The sequence below is a fragment of the Agelaius phoeniceus genome, chromosome 1 (assembly GCF_051311805.1).
Source record: "Agelaius phoeniceus isolate bAgePho1 chromosome 1, bAgePho1.hap1, whole genome shotgun sequence".
NCBI classification, from domain to species: Eukaryota; Metazoa; Chordata; class Aves; order Passeriformes; family Icteridae; genus Agelaius; species Agelaius phoeniceus.
This window is the reverse complement of record NC_135265.1, coordinates 143,020,353-143,045,882: the sequence shown is the minus strand read 5'-3', so window position 1 is coordinate 143,045,882 and position 25,530 is coordinate 143,020,353. Positions and strand designations below refer to the sequence as shown.

At 45.3% G+C, this 25,530-nt stretch overlaps 2 protein-coding genes across 3 annotated transcripts in view; one reads left to right on the top strand and one right to left on the bottom strand.

Moving 5' to 3' along the window:
• Window positions 1-402: 402 nt before the first annotated feature.
• Window positions 403-24,491, top strand: FBXO32 (F-box protein 32). Its single transcript, XM_054651568.2, has 9 exons — window positions 403-759; window positions 3,782-3,894; window positions 5,608-5,657; window positions 6,328-6,420; window positions 13,280-13,373; window positions 14,194-14,378; window positions 17,338-17,520; window positions 18,706-18,849; window positions 19,528-24,491. The coding sequence occupies exons 1-9, from the start codon at window positions 644-646 to the stop codon at window positions 19,615-19,617; spliced, it is 1,068 nt and encodes a 355-aa protein (XP_054507543.1). The 5' UTR covers window positions 403-643; the 3' UTR covers window positions 19,618-24,491.
• NTAQ1 (N-terminal glutamine amidase 1) overlaps window positions 14,774-25,530 on the bottom strand; it is a 35,041-nt gene continuing 24,284 nt past the window's right edge. For both annotated transcript variants that reach the window (XM_077188716.1, XM_077188706.1), the window contains one exon: window positions 14,774-14,940. Coding sequence is in view for 1 of the 2 variants with exons in the window: in XM_077188706.1 (XP_077044821.1) it covers window positions 14,804-14,940 (137 nt within the window). In the remaining variant the exon portion in view is untranslated. The remainder of the gene's footprint in view (window positions 14,941-25,530) is intronic.

The following is a 25,530-nucleotide window of genomic DNA, read 5'->3' as shown; positions in this document are numbered from 1 at the left end:
AAAGAGAACTTTGCAATACTTATATTACATATTACATTAATATATACCATTATATAGTGCAATATTACAAGACGTAAATACCTAAAGCATATTTATGAGCCTATGAAAACATGCCTGCATAAATATTTCTATCTTTTGCACCAATAACTCGAATATGGGAGCCATATATGGCATTCAGATACACATAAAACACTATTTTATCGTTTGTTTGTATTCCGCACTCGACGCTTTCCACGCAACGCTGACAGCGCGAAGGCGCCGCGCACGCGCGCGGGGCTCTGGGACGCGCTCAACCGGGGACGCGCTCAACCGGGCACGCGCAGCGCCGCTGGCCCCGCCCCCACCCCGTGGGCGGGGCCTGCCCCGATAAACACGGCCACGTGCGGGGGGGCGGGGCCTGCCCGCGCTTCCGGCAACACGCGCCCGCCGCCGCCACATAAATAGCGCGGAGCGCGCCCGCAGCCACCGCATCGCTCCAGCCGCCGCTCCGGGTTCTGACCCGCCCCGCACCGGTCTGCCCCACACCGCTCCGGGTACTGTTCTGCTCTGCCCCGCAGCGAGTTCTGCCCAGGTCTGCCACGCACCGCTCCAGTCGCCGCCGCCGCTCCCAGTCCCGGTGTTGGTCCCGCTCCGTGCCGTCGCCATGCCGTTCCTGGGGCAGGACTGGCGCTCCCCCGGGCAGAGCTGGGTGAAGACGGCCGACGGCTGGACGCGCTTCCTGGACGAGAAGAGCGGCGGCTTCGTGGGCGACATCAGCAGGTAGCGGCGGCGGCGCGGTCCGGCCCCGCTGCCGGGCGGTGCCGCCAGGGGGCGCGGTGCCGGGGCGGGGGGGCTGTGAGGGGCGGACGGGGCCCCTCGCCCCGGGCCGGCTCAGGGGCCGCCCCGGTATCGGCGGAGCGGGGTCGTTGTCTGGGTGACCCCGGCCCTGCCGGCCAAAGGGCTCGGTGGCCCCTCCGGGCCTATAGGAAGCTCCGAGTGGGGGTCCCTCAGCCCTCGGCGGGGTCCCCACGTCCCTATGGAGGCTGTTCCTTCTCAGGCGGCCGGGCTGTCCTTATGGCTGTGGAGAGTAGCGAAAAATCGAGGAGAAGATGAAACCTTCACCTGCCCCTTGGCCACAGGGCTGTGGGAGCCCTGGCGAGCATCGCCGGGCGTCTCCTGGTGGCCCTGGGGGTGGCTGCCCACCCTCCCCTCCCCCCCAAAACAGCCTTGCTTGGGGCTTCCCGGGCTCGGAAGGATGATGTGTCTGAAGCCATAAATCCTCCCCAGGCCATGAGTAATGTACCTTACGTGCCGCTTGACTAATCTGGCTGCAAAACATCAACAAACCCCCAAGATGGTGCGGGCAGGAAGCTTTGCAGAGCGTGGGTGTCGTGGGCTCCGGCAAGATCGCTTCTGTCAAAAGCAAACTTTTCTCACAGAGCTCCATCTTCTCCTCAGCTGTGTGTTGCTAGGGTTGGGGTTGCTGCCACCTTCCCACTGCTAGGGAAGGGTCAGGAATGTCCATGACAAAGGGACTTAAAGCAAGAGGACATTTGCTGTGAGCCACTCCTGAGATGTTATCATGCAAGGAGGCTTTTGTAGCAGGTATCTCCTCCTCTCTTTCATGTCAGCTGTAAGTAAAAATCAAGTTTAGGTTTGTAATTTGTAAATAGGTAGAAAAATGTCTGGGTTTATACATCCCTTTTCTCATTTGAAAGCAAGGAGGTGACATATTGACCCCGGGCTGAGGTCCTTGCTCAGGTCCAGCTGCCCAACTACTCAACCTGTCAAGATGCTGTGAAGAATTGTGTGGAAACCTGGCAGTACATAAACAGGGTAATAATCTTCCTCCCATGCTGGAGCTCGTCCACTGCTGCTGTTATGGTGGTTTCAGATTACAGAGTCATTCAGTAGGAAGTCAACAGGCAAGCGTGTGCTGTTGACATGTGAGATTTAAAGCAGATCCATCTTGTGCTCTTGAGCTCAGATTCTGCCACTGCATGGGGCGTGTTAACCTGACCCCCTATTGATTTTGTGCAACCTTGATAAAACATGAGCTTGGATATTCCAAAACAACTTCTTCCTTGCTGCCATATTCTGTTCTCAGGTTTTGGTCCCCACAGCAGGAAGCAGCATGGATGAGCAGCTGAGGTGTTCTGCTCTCAGGTTTAGGTGGTTCTGAGCAAGCTGCAGTTGGCAGAAGTGTCTGGTTCCCTAAATGGTTGTTTCTGTGAATATTGTTCACCTTCAATGCTGCTGCTTTTCCCCTTCTGCCGTGCTGTGGTGGAGCCCATGGCAGTGGTGCCTTCCCAGAGCTCGGATGCCCTGCAAGGGGGATGCAGAGTAGGAAGGGGGACCTGAGGGTCAGGGTGTTCTGAAACTGGGAGAGGTTTCTTCTACCTCTGGGGCCATGTGTAGGTGCCAAACCAGAACATCCAGCTGGATCATGCCACAGGGGATCTGGATCCCTCCTGGGGCTGAAACTCTGACTTGGTCACTTGACTTTTGCATATGCTGGTGGTGTGGCCATGCAGACAGCCAGTGAACAGGGGAAACAAGAAGTCTTGTCCCACAGGTTTCATTCCTTTGCAGGAGGCTGTGCCGAATAGCTGTCAGAGGTGTGTTTGGTATGGTGCTTGTGTTTGGGTTTTGTTTGACATTAAGCAGTGTAAATGCATGGCCTGTACAGGAAGCTTCCTGGCTGTGTAAGGGTCCTTGTGGCTGTCTCAGAGGAAGCTTTCCCGGGGCTGAAGCAGCAGCAGCATGTTTTGGCACCTGTCAGAGCTCAGGGGCTGTCTGTGCCACAGTGACTGAGAGGTGCAGTGAGATGCCTGGGATCCTTCTTCAATTTTAGGTCTGCACACAGCCATGGTTCATCCCTTGCGAGCTGCTAGAGCAGTGGAGATGGCTCTGATTTGTTCTCCTGTCTTCTCCTTGGCAGCTGTGAGGCACCCAGCAGCCCTGGGCAGCAGGCTGTGCTGGACCTCTGCTGAGAGCCCCTGGTGCTGCCCTCCCCTGCCACCCCAGGGATCTCTGCAGCAGTGCCATGGCTGCCCAGGGGCTTCTTAGTTTCGAGTTGTGGCTTGGATCTGCTGATTTGCCGGTCTGCAGTATGTGGGGATGTTGATGCACAGCCTCTTTACAGCTAGCCTTTCATTGCCCTTGAAGGAAATAAGGGGTTATAGCTCCCTTCGCTAATAATACAGTTACAGCAGAGCTCGAGCAGAAGCAGGCAATGGGCAGTCTTGGACAAGAGATCCTAGCTGTTAACTTGTGTAGTCGCTACTGTGTGGGGTCTGGAAAACCATCAGATGAGTCTGAACTTCAGCTAAGCTTTTCCTGTAAGCTTGAAATAGTATTTTGTGGGAACTCTTTTGTTAATAAATATTTTGAGTACATATATATGTCTTCAGGGATGTCTAAATATGTCCTTCTGTAGCAGTCTGACTGGCTCAGAGCAATCTGCTACCTACACTGGGAGGATATGGTGTTACTTAAGGATAGAAATAGGTTAAAGAGTGGAAAAGAACATTGCTCAGCAGCGTCCCAGCATGAACTGTGTAATCTGTTACCTGCTCCTGTCATGGGTATCTTGGCTGGCCCAGAATTGAGGCACCAGAGGTTCTTTAAAAATACCAATACTGGATGCTGAAACTGTGTGAAGACTACTTCTCAGAGGCAGCCTGCAAGAAGGCAGCTTTGGAGGCCACAATAAAAACCTATCTGTTTTTTTCTCCATGCAGGAAACAGTGTTCAACAGAATGCAGAACTAAACAGAATCCTTGCTTTGTGTCATTCACAGCTTTTGTAAAAAAGATGATCACAACAAAGAGAATCTCTTCAACAGCATAAACTATGATGTTGCTGCCAAGAAGAGAAAAAAAGATCTGCTGAATAACAAAGCCAAGACTCAATGTAAGACATCTTTTTGGACTTCTTTTTAAACAAAAGTTGCTGCAGAAGAATGGAAAATGCTCTATATCTATGTTTTTTGTGCAGTGCATGAAGAGCCTTCTAGAGCCTTGAAGGGCTTTGCGCCCATGTTTGACCTAAGTAGAGAACTTGGATACAGTTTAACGTGAAGATTTATGCCCCTGTTAGTAATCCCTGTTCTGAGGAGTTGTGCTTGTTGTGTTCAGATTTTTGTCATTTGTTTGTCAGGAGGGTAATTTTTTCCTATGGTACATTCAAATGAACCAGTTCCAGTATTTTCCCCCTGTAGACTTCCTTGTGCACAGCAGGCTAAATTTATTCTTCCTTCCATATGCATGTTGAGCACTAATCTACATTACTGGAGGCTACAAGCCTGAATGTAAGCTTTGATCCTATCTCTGTGTGCGGAGTGCATGAAAAATGAAATAAGATTTCAGCTCACTCAAAACAATAGAAGGCTTGAAATCTTTCTGTGTGCACAGCGAGCAGCCAGGGTCTCGGATGGGGCCCTGGGGCAGCACCCGGGGGAGCCTGCAGGGACAGCACAGCCTGTGCTGGGCTGACTGCAAGATAGGTACTGGAGTTACATGTGAGGGCTACAAATGTAAACATAGCCAGAGGAAATGAGTTACAATTCCCACACTGCTATTAACTCATTGTGCATCCCCCAGGATTTTGGAAACCGTTGCCAAAAGTTGGCCCCTCAGTGTATTCAGTTCTCAGAACAAACAAATGTTACCATGACAGTTTTTGGCTGGATTCTGCTGTGACCTACCATTGAAAGGGCTTGATGCAGGGTCAGCATGCCTGTAACTGAGACTGGGTCTGTCCTTGGACTTACAGTACCAGGCAGGAGTACATTCCATAGCTTCAGATTAATTTACAGGTTGCTTTAGGAGTTCAATATTTTCTTTATGGAAAGGAGTCTAGCAGGGTGGAGAGGAGATTTTTTTTTTTTTTGTACTAGCAGTTAAATTGCCAGTGTGTGGTAGAAGTAGGGTCAAAAGCCCATGTGAAAATGGAGTGGGAGAAGGACTGAGCAGCATAACTGCTTACAGTACAGGCTCTTCTGCAAACAGAGTTAGCAGTGTGTGCTGGGTATTGGGAAGTTATTTTGGGGAATGGATGGGACAACTCCCATTCTGAGGGAAGGGAGGGGCAATTAGAAATAGGAAAATTTAGGTCCCACATAGTTTTTTCTTTTTTAGCAAGTTAGCTGCAAGCATAAGCATGCTCCTCTGAGCCTGACCTCACTGCTGAAAGCTCTCTCTTACATGCCTGGTGTCTCGTGACATTTTTGCTCAACTTCAAATTTGACATACAATCCCAAGCCTGTAACCAAGGTAATAAATAGTTAATAAAATCAATAACAACAAAACCTGGCTGTCAGCCACACTTACTGTCTGGGACCAAAGAGGAGGTGCTATGGTATATCTGTGGCTGGCAGATTAAACATTTAAAGTCTTGAGCTGTGTCAATGAAACAGAAGCCTTTTCTGAGGCTTAGGGCTACAGTCTCAAATGAAGCTGTATAGAAACAAAGCAGCTCAGCAAGTTGCTAGATTTGGTTTCAAGTGTGGTGGTGTAAACAAAATAATTTAATTTATAGTAAAAGATAGTGGATGTTATGAGCAGAACAGGGATACAGCTCTCTGAGGTGGAAGATTAACTGAGTGAAATGTCTTTGTCCAAACAGATTTCCACCAGGAGAAGTGGATCTATGTTCACAAGGGAAGCACAAAAGAGGTGAGTGCCTCTACAGGTTCTTTGTTCTCTTTTCTACTGATTTTTACAAGCAGTGGAAGATCCTGTGCTGATATAAATCAGCAGAAGCTCTTAAGAGATAAGTGGAAGATCTGGCTTGTGGCTGGAATTTCAGTAATGATTTTAAGCCCCTATCAGGGATCCAGAGCTTGATGTACAAGGCTTTGTACATGTGTTTAAAATATGACTTGTTTGCTTCCCTCATTTAAAAAAAACCAGCCATTTGCAGGCCAAGCCATAATACTGTTCTTGGCTTTCACCCAGTACAGTCCTAACATGGAAAATCATTGGAATTTATCACAAGGGCTCGCTTGCACTCATGGAGAGAAGCTGCTGTAGGAGACTGCTCTGAACTCACACTGTGTATTGAACCCCAGGAATGTGTGTCTCATTCTCACACGTAAATTCGTGGGTCATGAGCAGAGCATGGGTCTCTCTTGGGAAACTACCATAATCTACACTGGGCCATGCCCACTCTTGATGTCAGTAAGTGCAGCTCAGCAGGAGCCAGACCTGCCTCCTCTGGCTGTGAGCTGCTCCCATGGTTTGTACCCATCAGCTTGCTAAATTGAGTTGCTCTGGGTCAGGTCTACCTAGTGCTGGCTGGACTCAAGTCTGCCAAAACATGACCCAGAGTGTTTTTTCTTCTCAGCGCCATGGTTACTGCACCCTGGGAGAAGCCTTCAACCGCCTTGACTTCTCCAGTGCTATCCTGGACTCCAGGAGATTCAACTACGTTGTCAGGGTGAGTCCAAGCCCAGGGTCTATTGTGATGTGATGGTGCTGGAGGCTCTGAACTGAGCACCAGTTGGGTAACGGGAAGCACTGGCAAAGAAGAGCTGTCTGAGCATGCGAGTGTGTTAGGCTTTTCTGCATGAAGTAATTAATGGAAGTTGTGTGTGTGGATAGATGCCCAAATCTTGTCTTTAGTTTATTAAAATGGAAAGAAAGGAAAGTGGTGATAATGTGGAAGATGAGCTGTCCTTACCCTAGAATTCCTACTACTTTTCAATTATGTCATTCACTTTTGAAACCCAAAAGGCTTGGCTTCTAATTCCTGAGTTTTCAGTTCAGCTTCTGAAAAAGAGCATGGGCTGTCTGCAGATGCCACAGGGCACTGGAGACCTCTTTGCTCCAGAAGCTCCAGTCTGAGGTCTGTGGAGCCTTGTCTCCATTGATGTGATACAGGGGAGACTCAGGAGAGCTGAGCATTTTTGGAATGAGGGGATGGGCTGAACCTCTTGGTGGCACTGATCTTCTCTGTTAAGGTTAACAGTTGCTCTTAATCCTTTGTGACTGGGCGTGGTTTCAGTGGGTGAAACATTTGTTTAGTCCTGACAACATTAGTTAATAAAGGAGTCATCAGCTTCAAGTTTCCCATGCTCTGGCTTTGCAGAGTAGGTCAGGGCTTGGTGTGGCCGAGGAGGTGGTAGTGGTTGGGGGACCCACTGTCCTGAGAGCTGTGGATACTTGTATGTTTATCTGCATGTGATCTGCAAATTGATCTTGAGTTTCAGAATGCTTAGCAAGATTTGGAATTCAGTAAGGTTTAAAAAAAGTTATTTACTTGAGGCTGTTTATGAACAGCTCCTTTTCATGCCTTGTGAGCAGCTGATCACTGGTGAGGCAACAGCTGCTCAGGTGTTAGGTTCTGGAGCAAGCAGCAGTGGTATTGCTTTCCCTTTGAGTCAAGTGTCATGAAAAGTGTCTAAGGAAGAAATTACCTGAGCAGGCTCACCTTGATTTGTCCACCTAGGTTGTCCAGGTGACAAGTCACCTGTGGAAACTTCTGTCACCCTGGGAAGGGTACAGGCATTAGGGATGATGACCCTCTGGCTGTATAGGAAGGGCAGTCACTTGGATGTCCCACAACAGGAGTGGTGGCAGGGAATGGGGACTCTGGGGGAGGCAAAGCAGGATCCAAGTCATGTAAACTCAGGCTCTCCTAGCTCTGCTGATTTTGGGACAGCTTGTTTTCCTGCCTGTGCAGAAGTGATCACCAATGCTGAGGTAGTTGGAGTTTCCTGATATTGGAGAGATATATATACACACACACAGCCGTGTCATCTTCAGGGGGATTACTGGAGAAGGAACAGTTCATGCCAAGGCCATAACCCTTTAGTCAAATATAAAGAAGGAATGTAAAATAAAACTTGTTTAGTGCTGCAGATATCCCTTTGGCAGACTTTGTTAGGACAGTGAAGAACTCCAAAGACCTCTGCTAAGCATGACCTCAGGTCATGCTGTGCCACATGATGGGCTTCTGCTGCTTGGCCCAATGTGATAGATGTCTCATATGGGACTGCAAAGGTGGAGCAGAAGTCCCACTAAATTTTTTGAAGAGCAAATTTAAATTTCAGTTAAGTCAGTACAGTCTGGTGAGGGCCGCCTTCTCTCTTTTTCTCATGAGGACTTCATACACAGCACATTTGGGATGCTTTTATCAAAAACAACAGTTTTGAAAGCTATGGAAGCTGACATGTGTCCTTGTTTCTACAAATTACCTCTCTTCTGAGCTTTTAAGAGTAGCTTTCCCCCAGTAGTTTTGCAGATATAGTACTACTGAGAAGTATGAAGGTTTCTAATTGAGGTTGACTTGTGGTTTGGCAGTTTAAAGAAGATATTAAACCTGGTACCATGGATCAAACTGTAAAATTGACTTCTTAAAATGAAAGGCTTGTATCGGCCAAGTCTCCAGTGGATAGTAGCTCATAAAATGCCTTAAATGCCAGATTTACTCATGAAAAGCTCTGCCTAGATGTGGATCATGTTTATGGTCCTTTGCAAGTCGCAGGCCTCCTAAAGCACATGGATGGGCAATCTGTCACAGGGAAAATGCCTTGAATATTGGCAGAAAAAAATTTTCCCTTCCTTCCCTCTCCTTGTTCTCTCTAGTTCCACTCCTTGCTCAGGGTATCTGATACTAATGTCATGCTACTTAATTCATCAAGCAAATGCTTTTCAAGGAGGGGAGTTTGGAATTGGAGGCTGGGAAAGAATATGACAATGTCTGTAGGGGAAGAAAGGAGAGAAACAGCTGCAGGTTTGAGGTTCTGCTGACTACACCCAAGCTTGCCCTATAGAGACATAGGCTGCATCACTTGCTGGTAGCAAAATAGGCTCTCAGGCTTAACATGAGCTCACCTTTCTGAATTTCTCCAAACTTAAGTGAACAGTCCTTAAGTGTCTTCAGTGCTTGCTTTCTTGTCATAGGAGTTTCTACTTTAGATACACCCAAACTAAGTTCTTGGAGTTTCTAATGGTGCACAGGTGAAATGGGCACCTCCTTCAAGTGGGGTGGAGGTATGAGCTGCAAGAAACTTGGCAGGTATTTTTCATGGGCAAATACCATCAGCTGGAGCCAGTAAGTCTATGTAAGTGAAGCAGAAGAAATTTTCTTCTAACATCATTCTTATCTTGATGATCTGCTGGTGCAGCTCTGGAAGTGCCAAGTTATAGGTACTGGTGTTGTGACTTGGTCCTTGCTAATCCTTCAAATTAGTGCATCTGCTTACATGTTAGAGAACAGTCAGTGTTCCCTTTTCAGGGCTTAGAAGGAAGTATGTGATTGACCCAAAGGACCCAAACTGTTTTTGGTCTGAAGCAGCCCTGGTTTCTCTGGTCTTAAGAGATTTAATGAAAAGACTGGAAGCATTCTGTAGGCATAATTAGTGGGAGCAGAGACAAAGGTGCCTGCAGCCCAGAAGTTGGTTTTCCTTCAGGAACACTATGTTCAAAGACAGGTTTAGCAGCGTGCTTCTTCAGAAAGGGATTTCTCATATGATGGTTGTATAGTCCCAAGGGAAGGTGCTGTTTTTGGTCATAAAAGCTTAGGTCATGTTAAGCAGCCTGGGGACAACTCTTGTAAAATAACACTATCTAGGTTGTGTGCAGCCTTCTAAAGTAGTCTCTTAAATTTGCTTCTTAAGTTTTAATAGAAGTTAGCTCCAGGAGTCCTGGATTTATGCTGTCCTGAAAGAATAGCAGCTGGATGTTGTCTCATGGAGATCTGTCAGCACCTGCACTGTAAATCATTATAACTCGCCTTGCCCTGGCTCCACCTGTCAGCTGACAGCCAATGTGACATTTCAGCCACCAAAAGTGAAGGACTGTGAGAGCAAGATGGGCTTAGAGGAGGAATTTTTTATTTTTTCGAAGCAGTCCAGATGTGAGGAGTTGCATCCCTAACCATCAGGAACTTATGGATCCCCACAAGGTGCAGTCCAGCTTTCATAGCTGGCTTGAGGTATTCAGTGGGGAATTTACACTTCAGTAGTTTGAGACTTGTGAGACTTTTAATCACTACAAAGCCTTTTTTGAGTCAAGGTTGTACTGTCCTGCTCAGCACAGCAGGATTTTTTGGCTCTTGGTGCTGTAAGCCCTAGCAGTGGTTATTTGGGGTGTGGATTGCCTGCACACCCCTGGGTTGAACCAAGACTGTGGCCAAAGTGCCATCTGGCTGTATCAGGTCTAAGCAATGCTGCACACAGTAGTCAGGGGTGCACAGCAGTGTTTTCATGGCCCTGAAGCAGGAGCCCTAGTTCCCTGCCACATGGCACTGTTCTGTTTGCTTTTTTTTTATCTTGTGCTTATGGGAGGAGAAGGATCTGCTCTGCTGCTGAAGCTGAGAGACTTTTTTGTGCTGCTGCTCCAGATGGATGGCTGGTGGGTTTGAGCAGGAGCTCCACTGCACTCAGGGGAAGTGAGCAGGTTACTGCCATGCTGGGTAGGCTCTGGGACAGCCTACTGCATCTCTTGCCTTTTCTCTATAGCTCTGGCAAACTTCTAATAGCAAATAAAATAGGGAAGGATTTTTTTTTGTGGGGCTACCAGGTCAGCTTTCTCAAATTCTGAGGAGCTGGAAGAGTGAATTTGGATCTAATGCCCTGTTTTCCAGAGGTGTTTCAGACTTCCCAGCTCCAGTTAAAACTGGCTGGAATGCAATTACTTAGTGTATTTGAAAAGCAGACCTTTTAAAATTGCTCTTAACCTTTCCCTGTGCACTCTCTCCTACCATCTGTCCCTCTCAGTTGAGCGTGGGCTGGACTTAATGCAGCCACATCATAACACAGGCTTGCAGTTCTCTCTGGTCTTTTTACCCTACTCAGCATTAATCTGAATTCATCTGTCTGCTTTAGTTGTTATTATGCAAGTGGCAATTTAATTTATTTTTTTTTATACTGCTGTAGACCCCAATTTGGCAATCCATTAACTGAGGTCATACTTGGAGACTGTGCCAACACTAAAAGACCCCCAATGCACTGGAGCATGTGGGGCACAGATGAACTGTACTGCTTACCTGGTTTCTGTGTATTATATGAGCACAGAAGAATAAAATATCTTTTGGTTTGGAGGACTAGCTAGTTGCTTCAGTCAGTGCTTCCTGGGGAGTGGAGTAGCCCTAGAAGTATTCACAACATAGTTTTCATATGGAATTTCATCCTGTGTTTATTGCTGTAGGAGAAGGGAGGTGACACATGATATCTGAGCTGGTTCACGGAACATAAATTGAACCTTGGTAAACACAGACAGGGCAAATTTGAATCTGTTCCTTTGGCTAAATTAATTTTGTACCAATTTAGTGTTCCTCAAGGAACTGAGATTTTTATCCTCATTGTTCTAAAAGAATGGCCCTGGTGTCCAACTCCTCTGCTATTACATTACATGATTCTTATTGCTGCATGCATTTTGGTGTTTTTGGGAAGGGGCACAATATTGCTAACACCCAGCCTGGAGGAAACTGTCTCTGTGCCAGCTCCAGAACAGTGCAATCTGGAGACAGCAGTTGTTTGTGCACAGACAAGCTGATCTGGGTGCATGTGTGGCCAGTGTACAGATGGAGTCTGGCAAATTGATCACTATAATCAAAGGTCTGAAGGCTAAACAGTTTAGGGTAACAGAGTATTACAGACTACTGTGGGACATTGGTTGGGGTTTTTTCCTACTTATTCATCCATATTTCAAAAAATAAGGACCTTTTATTAACTTTTCAAACATCTTGCAAGCTGCCTTGTATTTTGTTATTGTGGTCTCATTTAGCTGATGCAGCCAGAAAATCCACTGATGCTTGTGCACCAAATATTACCCAACTCTCCTGCATCTCTCATTTCCTCCAAACAAGCCAAGAAAACAAGCAGCCTGCCCTTGACAGGACTTAGTGCAGGTCTTTTTTCATCTTGGGGTTTTTTTTGGTCATGTGAGGTGCAAGATATTAATAGAATGTAAACTCAAAGCCATCTGATGGTGGTGTTGGCCTGGATATTAAACAGAAGAAGAGATTGGTCACTGAGGCAACTTCACTGCTCCTAAGTGGCAGTCACATGCCAGTGCCCCAGATGAGCAGAGCAGGCTGCAGTAATACCTCTCCCTCAGCTCCTGCTTCATGGCAAACTGCCGGTGACTTTTTGGATGCATTTCTGTCATTCTTCTAGCAGGGCAAACAGTTCAGCTCATGACTTATCAAGTCTAGTCAAAAGCCATCTTAGTTACTTGACACAAGTAGTTGCACCTTCTCTGGACTCTCTGTGGTGCCAGCAACGGGATACTGGAGCTGCAGATGATAAAGGATTAATAAGCTGGTCATGTGGCAATGTGTTGATTGATTTGTAGCATAAAAGGTTTTTCCTTTCCTTTCTAAATTAAAACAGAAGTCTATGTACATCCAAAACAAATGGACTGACACGTGGGCAGGCTGTGCATTTATATAATGTTGGGGGAAGGGAGAAAGGCTTGTAAGATCACAGGCCACATGTTCTGCAGAGCGTGTTCCATAGGAAATTTCCCCAGCTGTTCTTGTGGCACAGAGATGGGGAAGAGAGAGTGTGTCCTTCCCTATGGGAAATGCTTCCGTTAACAACTGCAGCCCAAATTCACTGCTCAGCTTGCTCAAGAGTCAGGAGGTCAATGATGGGAAGTAAATTCTAATTGAAAGTAAAAGCAAGATTTTCATTAGGGGAGATTAACAAGTAAACAGGGCAGACAGGGAAAGGTGGTTTGTTACTGTAGTTGTTAGAGCTAAACAGGGAAGGAAACTTTGGGAGGGAAAGGGTTTGTTGTGGGGAGGATTTTTGTTCTTTCTACAGTACTTAACCTTTCTGTCATGGCAACAGCACTCTGACAAAACCCATGCAACCCAGGAGGTGACGTAAATTGTGGAGTCTGATTCTCATTAATGGTCTGTCAATAATGTCCCCATGCACACAGGCATTTGCTCGTGCTCCCTTATGACACTGCTTGTTTGTGCCCCGGTGTGGGATGGTGACGCTGGCCGAGGCTGTTCCCTTGGTGTGAATAGTGGCTGCCAGTCCAAGCACCACTGTGGTTTCTCTGCATCTCTGAACCATGAAATCAAATTCCCTCTCCCCCCACAGTGAAGATAATTAAAATGCCTTTTTTTTCCCCCTACCTCTTTTGATGTGAGTTTAATTATTTGGCCTCTGCTCTCCTTCCCTTTTTGCGTTACTTTGCTCTGTTGTTCTGTCTCCTTTTTATTTTCAAGCAGCAAACAAGTCTCTGGACTGTTTTGCTGTGTCATGTGACTAGGAGTCAAGATTAGAAAGGTATCTCTGTGCTCTAAGGCTTGCAACTTCTATTTTTATCCACAGCTGTTGGAGCTGATAGCAAAGTCTCAGCTGACGTCACTGAGTGGCATTGCCCAGAAAAACTACATGAACATTTTGGAAAAAGTGGTTCAGAAAGGTAAGAAACGGAAATGGTGAGGGGGAGTCTGATTTAATCTGATGTACTTTAGTGAACCACATCCTCAACAACAGTCAGGCAATGCTAAATGGATGAAGAGGGGCTCCACTGTTTATTTCTGTAGTGCAGTTCTGCTTTCTTTTCCCTCAGTGAAGGACTTGGTGGGAGGGGAAGGAATGGGAAGGAATTTCTGTAGTCTGGTAGGTATCTGAGAGGTGACTCCTCCTTTCCCAGCTTTGCTCACTGCCACCCCTTCTGCATCCTACTGAGTCCTATTTCTGACTGCAGAAGATCTGGCAGCTCATGCCCTTGGCCAGGCATATCTGCAGTCCCTGCTGCTGCCTTGCTGGCATTGTGCTGTACCTACTGCTCCCACTGCTCTGGAGGGGTGTCTTCACCTGTTCAGGGGAATGAATTGTGGTTGAGATGTGGAACTTCCTTTGTGGATGTTTAGCTGTCCCTAAAGCCTGGGCATGGACAGCAGCCTGTTATTATACATAATGAGAAATGTGCATTAGATGGGGAAGAGGTGCACATAGATAACTTCTTGCACAGTATCAGAGGGGAAAACTGGCTGGTTGCCAGAGGCTGGAAAGGGAAGTGCAGCAGATCTCATCTGCTTATCCTGGGAGGCTCTCTTTCCATCTGCTGTCTAACCTGCTGTGACTGGCTAACGTTTAAGTGCTTTCCTCTAAAAAGAAAAGCACAGGCTGGCTCTCTTGGCCTGTGAAATTACAGCAAATAACTTGCCTGAGAAACATGTCGATTCAGAGAAGGATTTTGACAATTCCTATTTTTAACATTTCCTGTTCTTCCAAAGTCCTTGAGGACCAGCAGAACATCAGGCTAATAAGGGAATTACTGCAGACCCTCTACACATCCCTGTGCACATTAGTTCAACGCGTCGGCAAGTCTGTCCTGGTTGGAAACATCAACATGTGGGTGCACAGGATGGAGAGCATTCTTCACTGGCAGCAGCAACTGAACAACATTCAGATCACCAGGGTAAGCACAAATCCTGAAAGCTAAAAATATTTTCTCCATCATGAAACCTTTGTTTTTATTGTCAACGGCTCTCATTTGGGTGACTGCTTCCCACTCTACCCAGTGCAAGCACAGACTTGGAAGGACCTGGAGTTGCCAAAATAACTGGATGCTTTCCTAGCATTACTTGACTCCCTTAATTCAAACTCAATGTACATAACCCAGGATCATGCTTGAGGTTACTGGTCACAGACTGTGGCTTGAGTCCATAATGGCTGTCAAGTGCTGTGTGAACAGAGCTGGACAAAAAATGATCTCCCCCTCTTCAGTCCTCAGAGGCCAGGCCTCAGTGTGAAAAGTCAACTTAGGCTTTCTCAAATTGAGCAATTGCCTTCAAAACTTGTTTACCAGACAGCTGAAGTTTTTAGATTTGTTTAATCTGTAAATTAAATGCAAATTTTCAAATAGCTGCATAACTTCATGCTTCCTGGCTGAAAATACCAATGATTCTTCCAGTAGTCTGGAGTTACCTGTTCCAGCTGGATGAGTCCTGCTTTTACAACATCTGTTTTTCCAACAGTATCTGTGGGGATGGGAAAGATGTGTTAGATGATAAATTTCTAGACTGGCTTTACATGGGAATCAAATCTGAACTTGTTTCATGTCACACAATCACAGCAGCTTTGATGTTGGACTAGACCTCTGGAAGTCATCTGGTCAAACCCCTCTGCTCAAGCAGGGATACAAACAATAAGTTGCCCAGGACTATATATACATTTTCTGTCTCAAATGGATACTTACTCCACTGAAATGCTGAAGCTTTCCCCCCATGCTGATAGGGGTTGGTGTTCTCCTTGTAATCTTGAAGAACTCTGCCTATTCAGGCAAAAATGATCAGAATATTGCTTGTGAAAGGAACTGCCTTTTATACGTACTTGTGTAGGTTTGCAGACATTTTTTCTAAAGTAAATAAAATACATGTAGAGCATGCAAAAAAAATTCATACCACTGAAGATAACTTCAGTTCAAGCTGGAACAAAACCAGGTGAATTCAGAGAAAGGAAGAAGCTGAGCTCTATGCAGCCAGTTACTTATGGTGCAGTGAACTTGTGGTGTTTCTGAAAGGGGAAATGTCTTGCAACACCCAAGACCTTAATTTTTTAAAAAACCCAGAAAATGTAAAACCAACCTTGAAAAATGTTGTATGTGCTATAGCTGCTTCAAAAAAAAAGACAAACTTCTGCCCAGAAAATGACAACTTACTGATCTGTTCTGGTCTAATCTGTGTTCTTTTTGCAAAAAAAAAAAAAAATAATGCTTGAAAAGTTCTGGAAAAGAGTACTGAGGGAAATCTAGTAGCAGATAAGCTTTTGGCCTGATCCAGAAAACCTGTAAGGATTTCCTTGAGTCACACAAATTGTTTTGGTTTTGGTTTTTTTTTCCAGAAGAAGGTATACAAGTGTGAGCTTTGTTTGGGATTTTTTTTCTTGACCCAAGAGTCTATGAGCTTACTCTTGCCTGTTGTGCCCTAGCAAAGCTTATGTGCAGTCATAGTTCAGAAGAATGCAAAATACAGCCTGGCAAGGAAGGGCAGTGGGACACGATCCAGGGATCCAGTGCGTTCGTCCTCCCTCAAAAAATGTGCCAGGCTGTCATGGAAAGGAATGTCCTCCAGACACTGTAGGGACATTTGACTCCTCCTGGAGTGATTGTGTCAGGTCTGCCTGGCAGGTGATGATGCAGAAATGGATGTTTTGGTTGAGGAGCTCAGGTCCTTGCAGGTCATGGGCAGTGTCGCTGCTCTGGGCAGGCCGGCACTGAGGGAAGGCAGGAGCTGCTGCTGTGCAGACGTACTTATTGTTCCTTGGAGTCTCCCATGCCGTGGGATGGCTGGGGATGGGACCACATGATTAAAAGCAGCCTCATGCAGTGTTTCCCTGCTGCTGGTGGGCTGTGTGCTGCTTGTTTGAAACAGTTAATAGCTCTGTCAAAGATGAGGTGGGTGCTGTGACTCTGCAACTTAAAATAGCAACAGCTCTGTGCAGGATGAACTTGGCACATCTGTCTAACATTGTTTCTTTGTTGGAGCCCAATCCTAGAAGCTGCTGTTTGCCTTAATAAGGCTGGGGCTGGTTTTGAAGCTGCAGCTGGTGCCCAGGTTGTGGTCCTTGCTGATGCCTTGCTCCTGTGTATAGCTTGGATTTCCCCTGAGTGCAGGACATGCAGATCTCCTGTGGTCAATTTGCCCTGGAGCTGTACCCCAGGTGGACTTGAAAAATAATCCTGGACCCTGTGGAGGCTAAGCCAAGGTGGATGGGGGTGCCTTTTGTCTCTTTAGGCTAGGATCTGCTTTTGTGAGGCTGAACAGCCTGGAAAACCAGGGCTGTGGGAAAGGGGCAGGTCCTTCAAATGTTTCTAGAGGAAAAGCTAACCCTGCCAGCAGTGACCTGGGAACCCATGCTGTGAGTACTCACCAGCCACTGCTGTGGTTGCAGCAAGACTCTGTGATGATATAAGCTAAAACATGTCAGAAGAGCATGGGATTCCCAGCAGTGTAACCAGAGCTGAACTTGAGAAGTAATCCCCATCTGCCTGATGATGGAGAGACATGGATGGACAATAGCTGATACCACAATACAGCCAGTGTCCTGCTGTACTGAAAGCTGATGGTGATACTTCAGGGAGCAGAGTCTCACAAGTATGGATGTAGGGTGGACAAAAAAGGAGAGAAGGAGGCTTGGATTGCAACTCTCCTAATTATTGTACTACAGATACATGTCCTCTTCCTTGAGGTTATCTCAAACAGTTATGGGGCAGAAGGTCCAATATTTCCATGTAAAATGTCTCCTTTATGTAGAAGAGGGAACTGCTGCTTTGTTCTCTGTGTGAAGAAGTTTTAAAAAAGCAGTAGCTATGCTGCAAGCTAGGATTTCTTAGGCTTCCAGCTTCCTGGGAGCTCAGTTCTGTGTGTCTCTTGCAGCCTGCCTTTAAAGGAACCACTCTCACGGACCTGCCGTTGTGTTTACAACTGAACATCATGCAGCGGCTGAGCGATGGGAGGGACCTGGTCAGCCTGGGCCAGGTGGCTCCTGACCTCCAAGTGCTCAGTGAGGACAGGCTGCTGTGGAAGAAACTGTGCCAGTACCACTTCACAGACAGACAGGTATGAGGAGAGGTGCAAAATGCCATCAGTTTTTGGTGTACCCCCTCCCCAGAAAGAGTGTCTGCCCTGCCTGTTCTCTTACTTGGCTGTCTCTTGCATCTGAGGACTGTGCAGCAAGCTGATAATATAAGCTGGCATGGAAATGGCTGTGAAGATGATTTATATAGAGGGTTTTACATGCCTCAGCAATGATTCCTGAAATAGGAGCTTGAGGAATTAATCATACACTGAATTTCAATCCTAATCCAGGTGGGAACAACTGCATGACTTGCAGTTGCTCCTTGCCCCACGTGTGCAGGGAAAACGTGCAGGCAAGCTCCAGCAATCACCCTGATGTCCCAGGGACTGACACCCTTGCAGAGAGTCTTTGTGGATGTGGTCTATGAGCTGTACTCCCTTGCCCTTTAGAGCAAGAAATCCCCTCTGAGCTGTTCTGTGAGTGATGGGATGATATGTGGAAAACAGCCCTGCTGCTCCCCACTGTACCTGTGTAAACATCTCTGGCAGGCTGGGAATCATCTGGGATCATCTAAACTTAAAAGCAAACAAACAAAAATCACTCTGTTTATGGGTGAATGTCTGGGGTGTTTATACTAGACCTCTGCACTTCAGGAACCATGTGCCAGATTTCTCTGCTGACCTGGCTGTATTTACTCACTCTGCATCTGACTTGGGAAGTGACTCTGGAGGAGTTATTTCTTCTATTAAGTAAATTCAAATCCGGTCTCTGCAACTAATGAACCCTAAAAGAGAAATGGGTGTCTCCCAAGCTAATATGATAAATTACTGTCTCTTAGACAAAAATACTCCAACTTTTACAACTATTAAATGCAACTCCATTTGCTGTGCTGCCTACCAGAAACAGTGGTCAGAGTAGTATGAAAGAGCTCCCAGGGTTTCAGGCTTTCTACGGTGAGGTTGATGAAGGCAGAACAGACCCTCACAATGGTACTGAGTGAGGCTTTGCCATCAGGAAAATGCTTATAGCTTTTTCAGCTATAAGTAGAAAATAAGAGCTTCTTAGCTCAAAGAAGCTGGGAGTCTTCAATGTAAGAGCTTTCTCAGTGTTGCAAGGCAACTGTTATGGGGCTGGCAGGGTTGACATGTGAGGGAGAGAACATCATGAGCTGAACAGAACAAATCAGTTTTTTGACCTGCTATAATTGGGTGCATCTGTTCTTTAAGATTCGCAAACGTCTGATCTTATCTGACAAAGGACAGCTGGATTGGAAAAAGATGTACTTCAAGCTCATAAGGTGTTATCCACGGAAGGAGCAGTATGGTGACACACTGCAACTGTGCAGACACTGCCACATCCTTTCCTGGAAGGTATGAGGTGCTGGTGGGACAGACTTGATTGGGGCAGGAGCCACAGGGCATCCAGTGCTTCCTCTGAGTGCAGCTGGCTTAGGGTGTTGCAGTTCATTTGCCTGCATAGCCTAGTGAATCCCTAATCTTTATTCTCCCTCAGCTATTGAGACCCTTGCTTCTCTGTGCTTCAGAGATCCCAGCTTTGTCGTGAACATGAGTAGTGCCCATTGGGGCCAGAGGGTTGGAAAATGGGGGGGAATGTTTTAGGGCTGCCTGCAAGAAATCATTTTAGCACTGCCAGCAGCTTCCTCTACCCATTATATGCAAATGGAGGTCTTGGCAACAGGATTAGCTGGAATGAAAGCTGATGGCTGCAAAACAGCTCGGGACAAAAATCTGCTGACCACTGTGGTGATATGCAAGGCATGTCTCTGGAGTTAAACTCCAGTAGCTGATGGTAGGCTCTAGCCTCTCTTCCCTCAGAAGAGGGGAACAGAATTAATTGGATCCTTGCTGCTTCTTTTTTTGATGACTTGCCCCTAAGATATTAATTCCAGTTCTGAGCTGTCTACTATTCTGGGCTCTGCTCTACCTATTTGCACATGGGATGTCTGGCAGAGGGGCAGTGCTAAGTTGGCTGATGCTTTGGCAGCCTTTCTGCAGCCTCTCTAAATAGAATTGTTTTCTCTTTCCCAGGGTACTGATCACCCCTGCACAGCCAACAACCCAGAGACTTGCTCCACCTCTCTTTCACCACAAGAGTTTATCAACTTGTTCAGGTTCTGAACTTGGGTCAGCGCAGCCTATGCAATTCCTACAGGACACTGTCACAGAGCTTGGACACTCCATTTGTAAATAGTGTAAATATTCATGTTTGCTTGAAGCTCCTGAGTCAAGGAACAAGAGGATCTCGGAGAAGAAAGGTGAAGTTGCTCACTGACAAGCAGCACTTAAGGAATACAGACTTCCATAGGAATGGTGTATAAATACAGCATGTTGTACAGAGTCCCTTTTTTATCATCAGAGTACAAGATACAGGGCAAAAAGACCTTCATTCTTTGTTTTTAGAAGTTAAAAATGAATTTGCCCCGCATCCATTTGAGAACTCTTTTGGTTTGTTTCTAATAGAGAGAAAGCAATATGAGGCTAGGACTGTTGAACTGTTCCTCCATCTGGTTTTATTTAGCATACATATTTATAAGTATGACATTTTAGAAATATTTATGAAAAATATCCCTGTGACAAGTTTAATAATACTTTTGTGTTTTTAAAAGGACACATTCTAAAATACTTAGGATAGAAATCTAGCCTACTTGCAGGACAGAATTGCAACATACCACTTTCTACCTCCAATAGATTGAGTACCTTTCAAACAAAACTCCAGTGTACAATGTGAACTTTTGTATTTTGTACAATGATTTAAAGGGAAATGTTTGTGATAGTAAGCATCTTTTCCTGTATTAATGCTTACCTCTTTACATTAGTTTTCTTGCTCTACTCAGTGCTTGAATGCCTAGACAATAGGCACCATACGAATACCTAAGAATTTACTCCATCCTCTTTTGATTTGTTGGTTTCATGAAAGACCATGCAAATGTGACAAGAGAAGACAAAAGGATGAGCATTATCTATAAGGGAGGAAGTTCTATGATAGGGAAACAAAGGACTGGATTTAATCTCACAAGGTAAATTCTTATCTGCTTCATTAGGTTAATTGCACTAGTTAAAATCCTAAGTGAGGTTAGAATCTGTTTTTTCGAGCCCATGTTTTCCAAGATATACACTGCTCTGTATTCCCACTGCTGTCAAGTGAATTCAGTCATCTTGGAGCTGGTAAAATATAGGGGCAACTGGGCCACTGAATCTCATTAAATGATGCGGTTTTTATTCACTGGAAGACTGGCAGCAAATGTTTTGTTTCAGAGCCCAGGAGTTTAGGGAGTGGTTGGTATTTAGCAGTCAGGGCTTGGGTAAGCAAGGGATTTCCAACATACTGATATCTTTGGTTCTTTGTCCATGCCAGGGGTAAAGACCCAAGGACCCTGGTCCCTTCTGCTTCCAGTGCTGAGCTGCTTGGTGGGATCTTCTGACCCTAACCCAGAGCTAAATTTTCAGAATCCAGCTCATTCATAGCAGTCTGAAAACCTGCAGTGGAAAGATTTTGCTGTTTGCTAGTAGATTTCCCGTATAGCACTTTCTCTGTGTATGATGTAAGCAGGATACCTCATAAGGGTAAATATTTAGTGGGTTGTGTGTGACTTTGTACAAAAATTTCGAGGAAAAGGAGTACTCAGGACAATTCAGGAAGAACTACTTGAGTTAATTATTGTTAAATATGCTGTTCCTTTTTTTACATTTTTATAACTGACTTTGAACACTTTTCTGCAGCTGTTTGTATTTTAAAATGACAGTATTTGCATTTTTGCAAACTAAGTCACTTTGCATATTCTTGGAAGAGATGTGAAAAGGGAAAAAAGCTGCCTCTAGATGGAGCAGTGGGAAGAGGGGAAGAAAACGTGGAAAATGCTGTCAAGAACTGCCCTTCTCCAGCCGCCTAACAGCAAATCCTGAGTTTTTGCTCTTCCAGAGAGTTCTGTGAGCCTGCACCACCCTTAGCCCAGAGCTTGTCGCTCTCCAGAGAGGAGGGGAAAACACATGCAGGATAACAAGCTTTATCTTGGTGTTGATGCCCCATTCATCAGTTTGACTGCTGGTGGAAAGCATAAGCCTCCTGATCATACCCATGTCAACTGAAAGTGATTTAAAAACTGCTACCTTGGAAAAACACTTGTGCTTCTTTGGGGGGGGATGTTTGTGAGTAAAGGAGGCCAGTTTCTGTTTTCCTTGCTGCGTTGATGGCAGCGGGTAGACAAGGCTGAAATCTGGCTTCAGTGAGTGAGGACATTAAGGAGTGAAACTTGCAAGTGAAGTGAGTGAAGCATTGCCACTGAATTTGGAGAGTCCTGTAGCTCCTTTTTCCAGCAGTGAGAAGACCTGTCCCTTTGGCATCTTTTGTTTCCAGCTCTGACTTGGGGTTGGTTTGTTTTGTAGTTTTGCCTCTGCCACCCATGGTGAGCCAGCCTGTTGTGATGGGAAGGCAACAGTATTTTGGTATGAAAGGCTGCAGCATTCTGCCTACTCTGCATCTGTGCTTAGCACTTACCCTCTGGGAGATTGTGACACTGAGTGCATTTTAAGCTCAGATTTGAATCTGGCCTACTGCATTCCTTGTGTAAGACGATGGGAATTCTCAACATTGAGCTGTGATTTGGGAAGGTCTTGGCTCCATCCATTGCCTCTATCAAGCCTTCACTGGCCTCCTCTACCCAGAGACCATGGGTCATACTGACAACAGATTTAATGTGCAACTGAGGCTCCTATTTTTAAAACTTATTTCAATTGCTGTGTATTTTATTTCTTAGCACTGTAAGGGTCAAAGTGCTGAAGATGATTTGTTATACATGGACACTTGTCTGTTGCTTGTGTGAGGTCTTGGGATATTGCTGTCAGTGTCCAAACTAGCAGCAAACCAAGCAACTACTGTCCAGAACAAAACAGACTAAACAAAAAGAAACAGAATAAGCCTTATTCAGTTACTGCCTCAGTCATTACCCTCCTGCTGCAGCAATTGTTAAAGATGGCCTTGCTCACTTTGGGGACCCATTGTTTCTTGAGTGGCTGGTACAGGGAGATGTTGCAGTGAATTCAAGACTCTTGGTTTGTATTTAAAACAAAATGCTGTTGCATCCAAATACCTTACTCATTTACAAACAAAGCCATCAGTATTTTAGGGGTGCAAAGGCACCTGCCTGGCTGAGGGTGGCAGAGTTACAGAACTGACAGTGATGTCAGGGGCTTCCAGGTGGGATGGTTTAAGGCTGCTCTCAGGCAAAAAGGATTTCTTCATTTTAAGACAATTGTGGCAAAGCTGTTGTGAAGGGAAAAACAGACTTTTGCTTGTATTTTGGAAATGGAATGTTCTTTTCAAATGGCATTTCACTTTCCAGTTAGTTGATGCATTTCCATTAGATATGCATCAGTTCTTATACTAGAAAAGGAGAGCTTTTCCTCTCTTTGGGGTTTTCTCTTGCCAACATCTCCAGGGAAATCTCATTGTCTTTAGAGGATGTATTAACTAGTGCAACAGCATAGAACATGTTGCTCTGAAGAGGAAAAATAGATCCATGCAAGGGAAGGAGGCTTAGGAAGGGAGAGATCCTGGAGATCTGTTTCAGCTTTCCAGAAGAGGCCAGTTTTTGATGTGGTGGCCATTTCAAGAGGCACGATTTCAGCTGTACATACCTTAAGCCATTTACACTAACTATGGTATGCTGAAGTTTGATCATAAAGTGTGTGTACCTCCTCTTAAGTTTTTTGGGTTTCTTTTTTTTTTAACTGTGGGAGTTGCTAGATCCTTAATTATGTAAAGTGATTAGGAAAATGCATATTGCTCTGAAGACATTGCTTTGTATGTAAACATTTAATTGCACCCTGCCACTTTCTGTATATGGGAATATATTTTATATTGTTTTTCTTTGCCCCAGGTTTAAACTGTTTGTATTCCCATTTCTGTTTGACTTCAATTACTTTTGGGAAGTTGTCACCTTTTAGAACATACACAGGTACTAAACCAGCTTTTCTTGCCTAGAAAATTCCTTGGCCCTTAGTTGCTAGAATTTCATTTAGAGCAGGAGCATTTCAAATCCTATTGTGTAGCAAACAAACCAGATGTGCTTTTTCACACTGATCTCCTGCTTGGTACAGCAAAGCAGCGTTGTCCTCTGCGGTTGTCCTTACAAATGTGTTGCACATCTTCTCTGTAGATCAGCACCTTGCCAGAAAGACATAGCTTTAAATTAAAATGTCCCTCTTGTAGCTGGCCTGTTTACACAAGCCTGTGGAGCTGATGGCTGATCAGGCTGGTACAGACTCACTCCCTCCTTCAAGGGTTGGGACTCTGGTGTTCTGCTTGTGCTGCTTTCTCAGCTCTTTGGTTGTGGTGATCCTGGTTCCAGGCTCTGAAGCTGTGGTCAGCCCTTCCACACAGCTGTCAGTCTGTGGCTGCTGGCTCTGAGTCTTTACCAGCACCTAATTTCTATCCAATGTCTTCCTCCAGTGATTTTGTTAGTAGCAAATCAGCTTTGCAGGAGAATAAATCCATCTTGTCCTTGATACATGCAGTCTGAAGTATATAGATACTCTTGACACCAGAGAAATTCCCTCTCTATTGACCAAGTGTTGTGGTTCTCCTCCTGGGAGGGCAACTGAGGGTGGAATTTGCCTTTCTTTAGCCATCCTGTGCTGCACAGAATGCTAACATGTCAGCTACCAAGAGAACATTTTAATTTGAAATAGAAAATATGCTCATCTTTAGGAACTAATCTACAGTAATTATAAATACTTATATATGGAAGAGAGCGTGTGTTCTGTTTTATTTTTCCTTGAAGTTTTAACTAGAGATGATATGAAGTGAAAGGCATCCCTTATATTAGACTTCTGTTTAATATTATTGTGTGGTTAAAATCCTTCCATTATAAATTTGCACACTTTTTTCCTCTTTCCTTGCATGTTCAACTGATTTTTATAGCTGTTCTGTGCAGACAGTATTTTTGTAAAACATTTTTGACACTGAATTGCAATAAATGTTCAAACAATGTGAACCACAGAGTTGGTTGTCTCATTGCTTCCAAGGTGGTGACCTTATCAGCCTTGAGCTCCTGATGACTGTAAGCAAAGACTGTTCTGCAGGAACATCCAGAACTTGGCTCGTTGTCACAGTAAGAGATCCCAGATAGAGCTATTGCTTCATCCTGTCTCAAAGGGAAATGAGCCCTGGCTTCCAACAGAACCCGTGCTCACAGGGAGCCTTGTGCTCATGATTCTGTGCCCACAGCACAGGAGTGATTCCTGCCCCAAAAGAGATCAGCAGTGCTCACACTGATCTGAGACCTTCAGCTCCACCTTATGGCTTATAAAATACTGGGGTTTTTCCAGTCATATCGCTTGAGTGATTATTTTTAAATCTTTTTTGGGGGGTGGGGAAGGATTGCATCTTGTTAGTGTCAGAACTGCAAACAGCCTGGCCCAGGCTCTTGCTCAGAGGGAATGTGAGTAGGAGCCCACTGAAGTGACTCCTAATGAGTTGGGGAAAAGCAGTTGAGAAGGCAAATGAAACGTGCCTCTGGTTGGAACAGAAGTTATGATAAAACAGGATTACTTGTCTCATGAAAGCTCGGCCAGCTATGGAAATAAGCACAAAATGCAGATGTTTTGTTTTCAGTGTCATTTGCACTGTCATATAAGGTATGTTTGAGTGGTTTCCTAAGTCTCTGTAGAGAGGCTGTGGCTCAGATCTGCAGTTAGAGGGTTGCACCCCCCAGACACAAGTCTCTGGAAACATAGTATGGGACAAGATCACAAAGCCTTTTAAACAAGAGAAAGCTCTTGTTAAGACATAGTTCTGATTCAATGTTTTTTTAATAGCCAGCTCTACTTATTTTAATAGACTAAATGTGCAAAGACTAAGTCCTTTAAGAGGAATACTAGACCTTTTTAGGAGTATGTTGGGCCCCATTTTTATGTTATTGCTGCTACCACCTCCACCCTTTTAGGTGCAATCAGGGATAGAGGGAGAGGCATCCTGAAACCTGGATGAGGGTTTGTTACTTGTTACCTTGATCAATGGTAACAAGTCACCCT

Coding starts and splice junctions, on each gene's coding strand:
- FBXO32 (XM_054651568.2), top strand. CDS start 644: ATGCCGTTCCTGGGGCAGGACTGGCGCTCCCCCGGGCAGAGCTGGGTG. Junction 5,658..6,327: donor ACAAGGGAAGCACAAAAGAG/GTGAGTGCCTCT, acceptor TTTTCTTCTCAG/CGCCATGGTTACTGCACCCT. Junction 17,521..18,705: donor ACCACTTCACAGACAGACAG/GTATGAGGAGAG, acceptor CTGTTCTTTAAG/ATTCGCAAACGTCTGATCTT.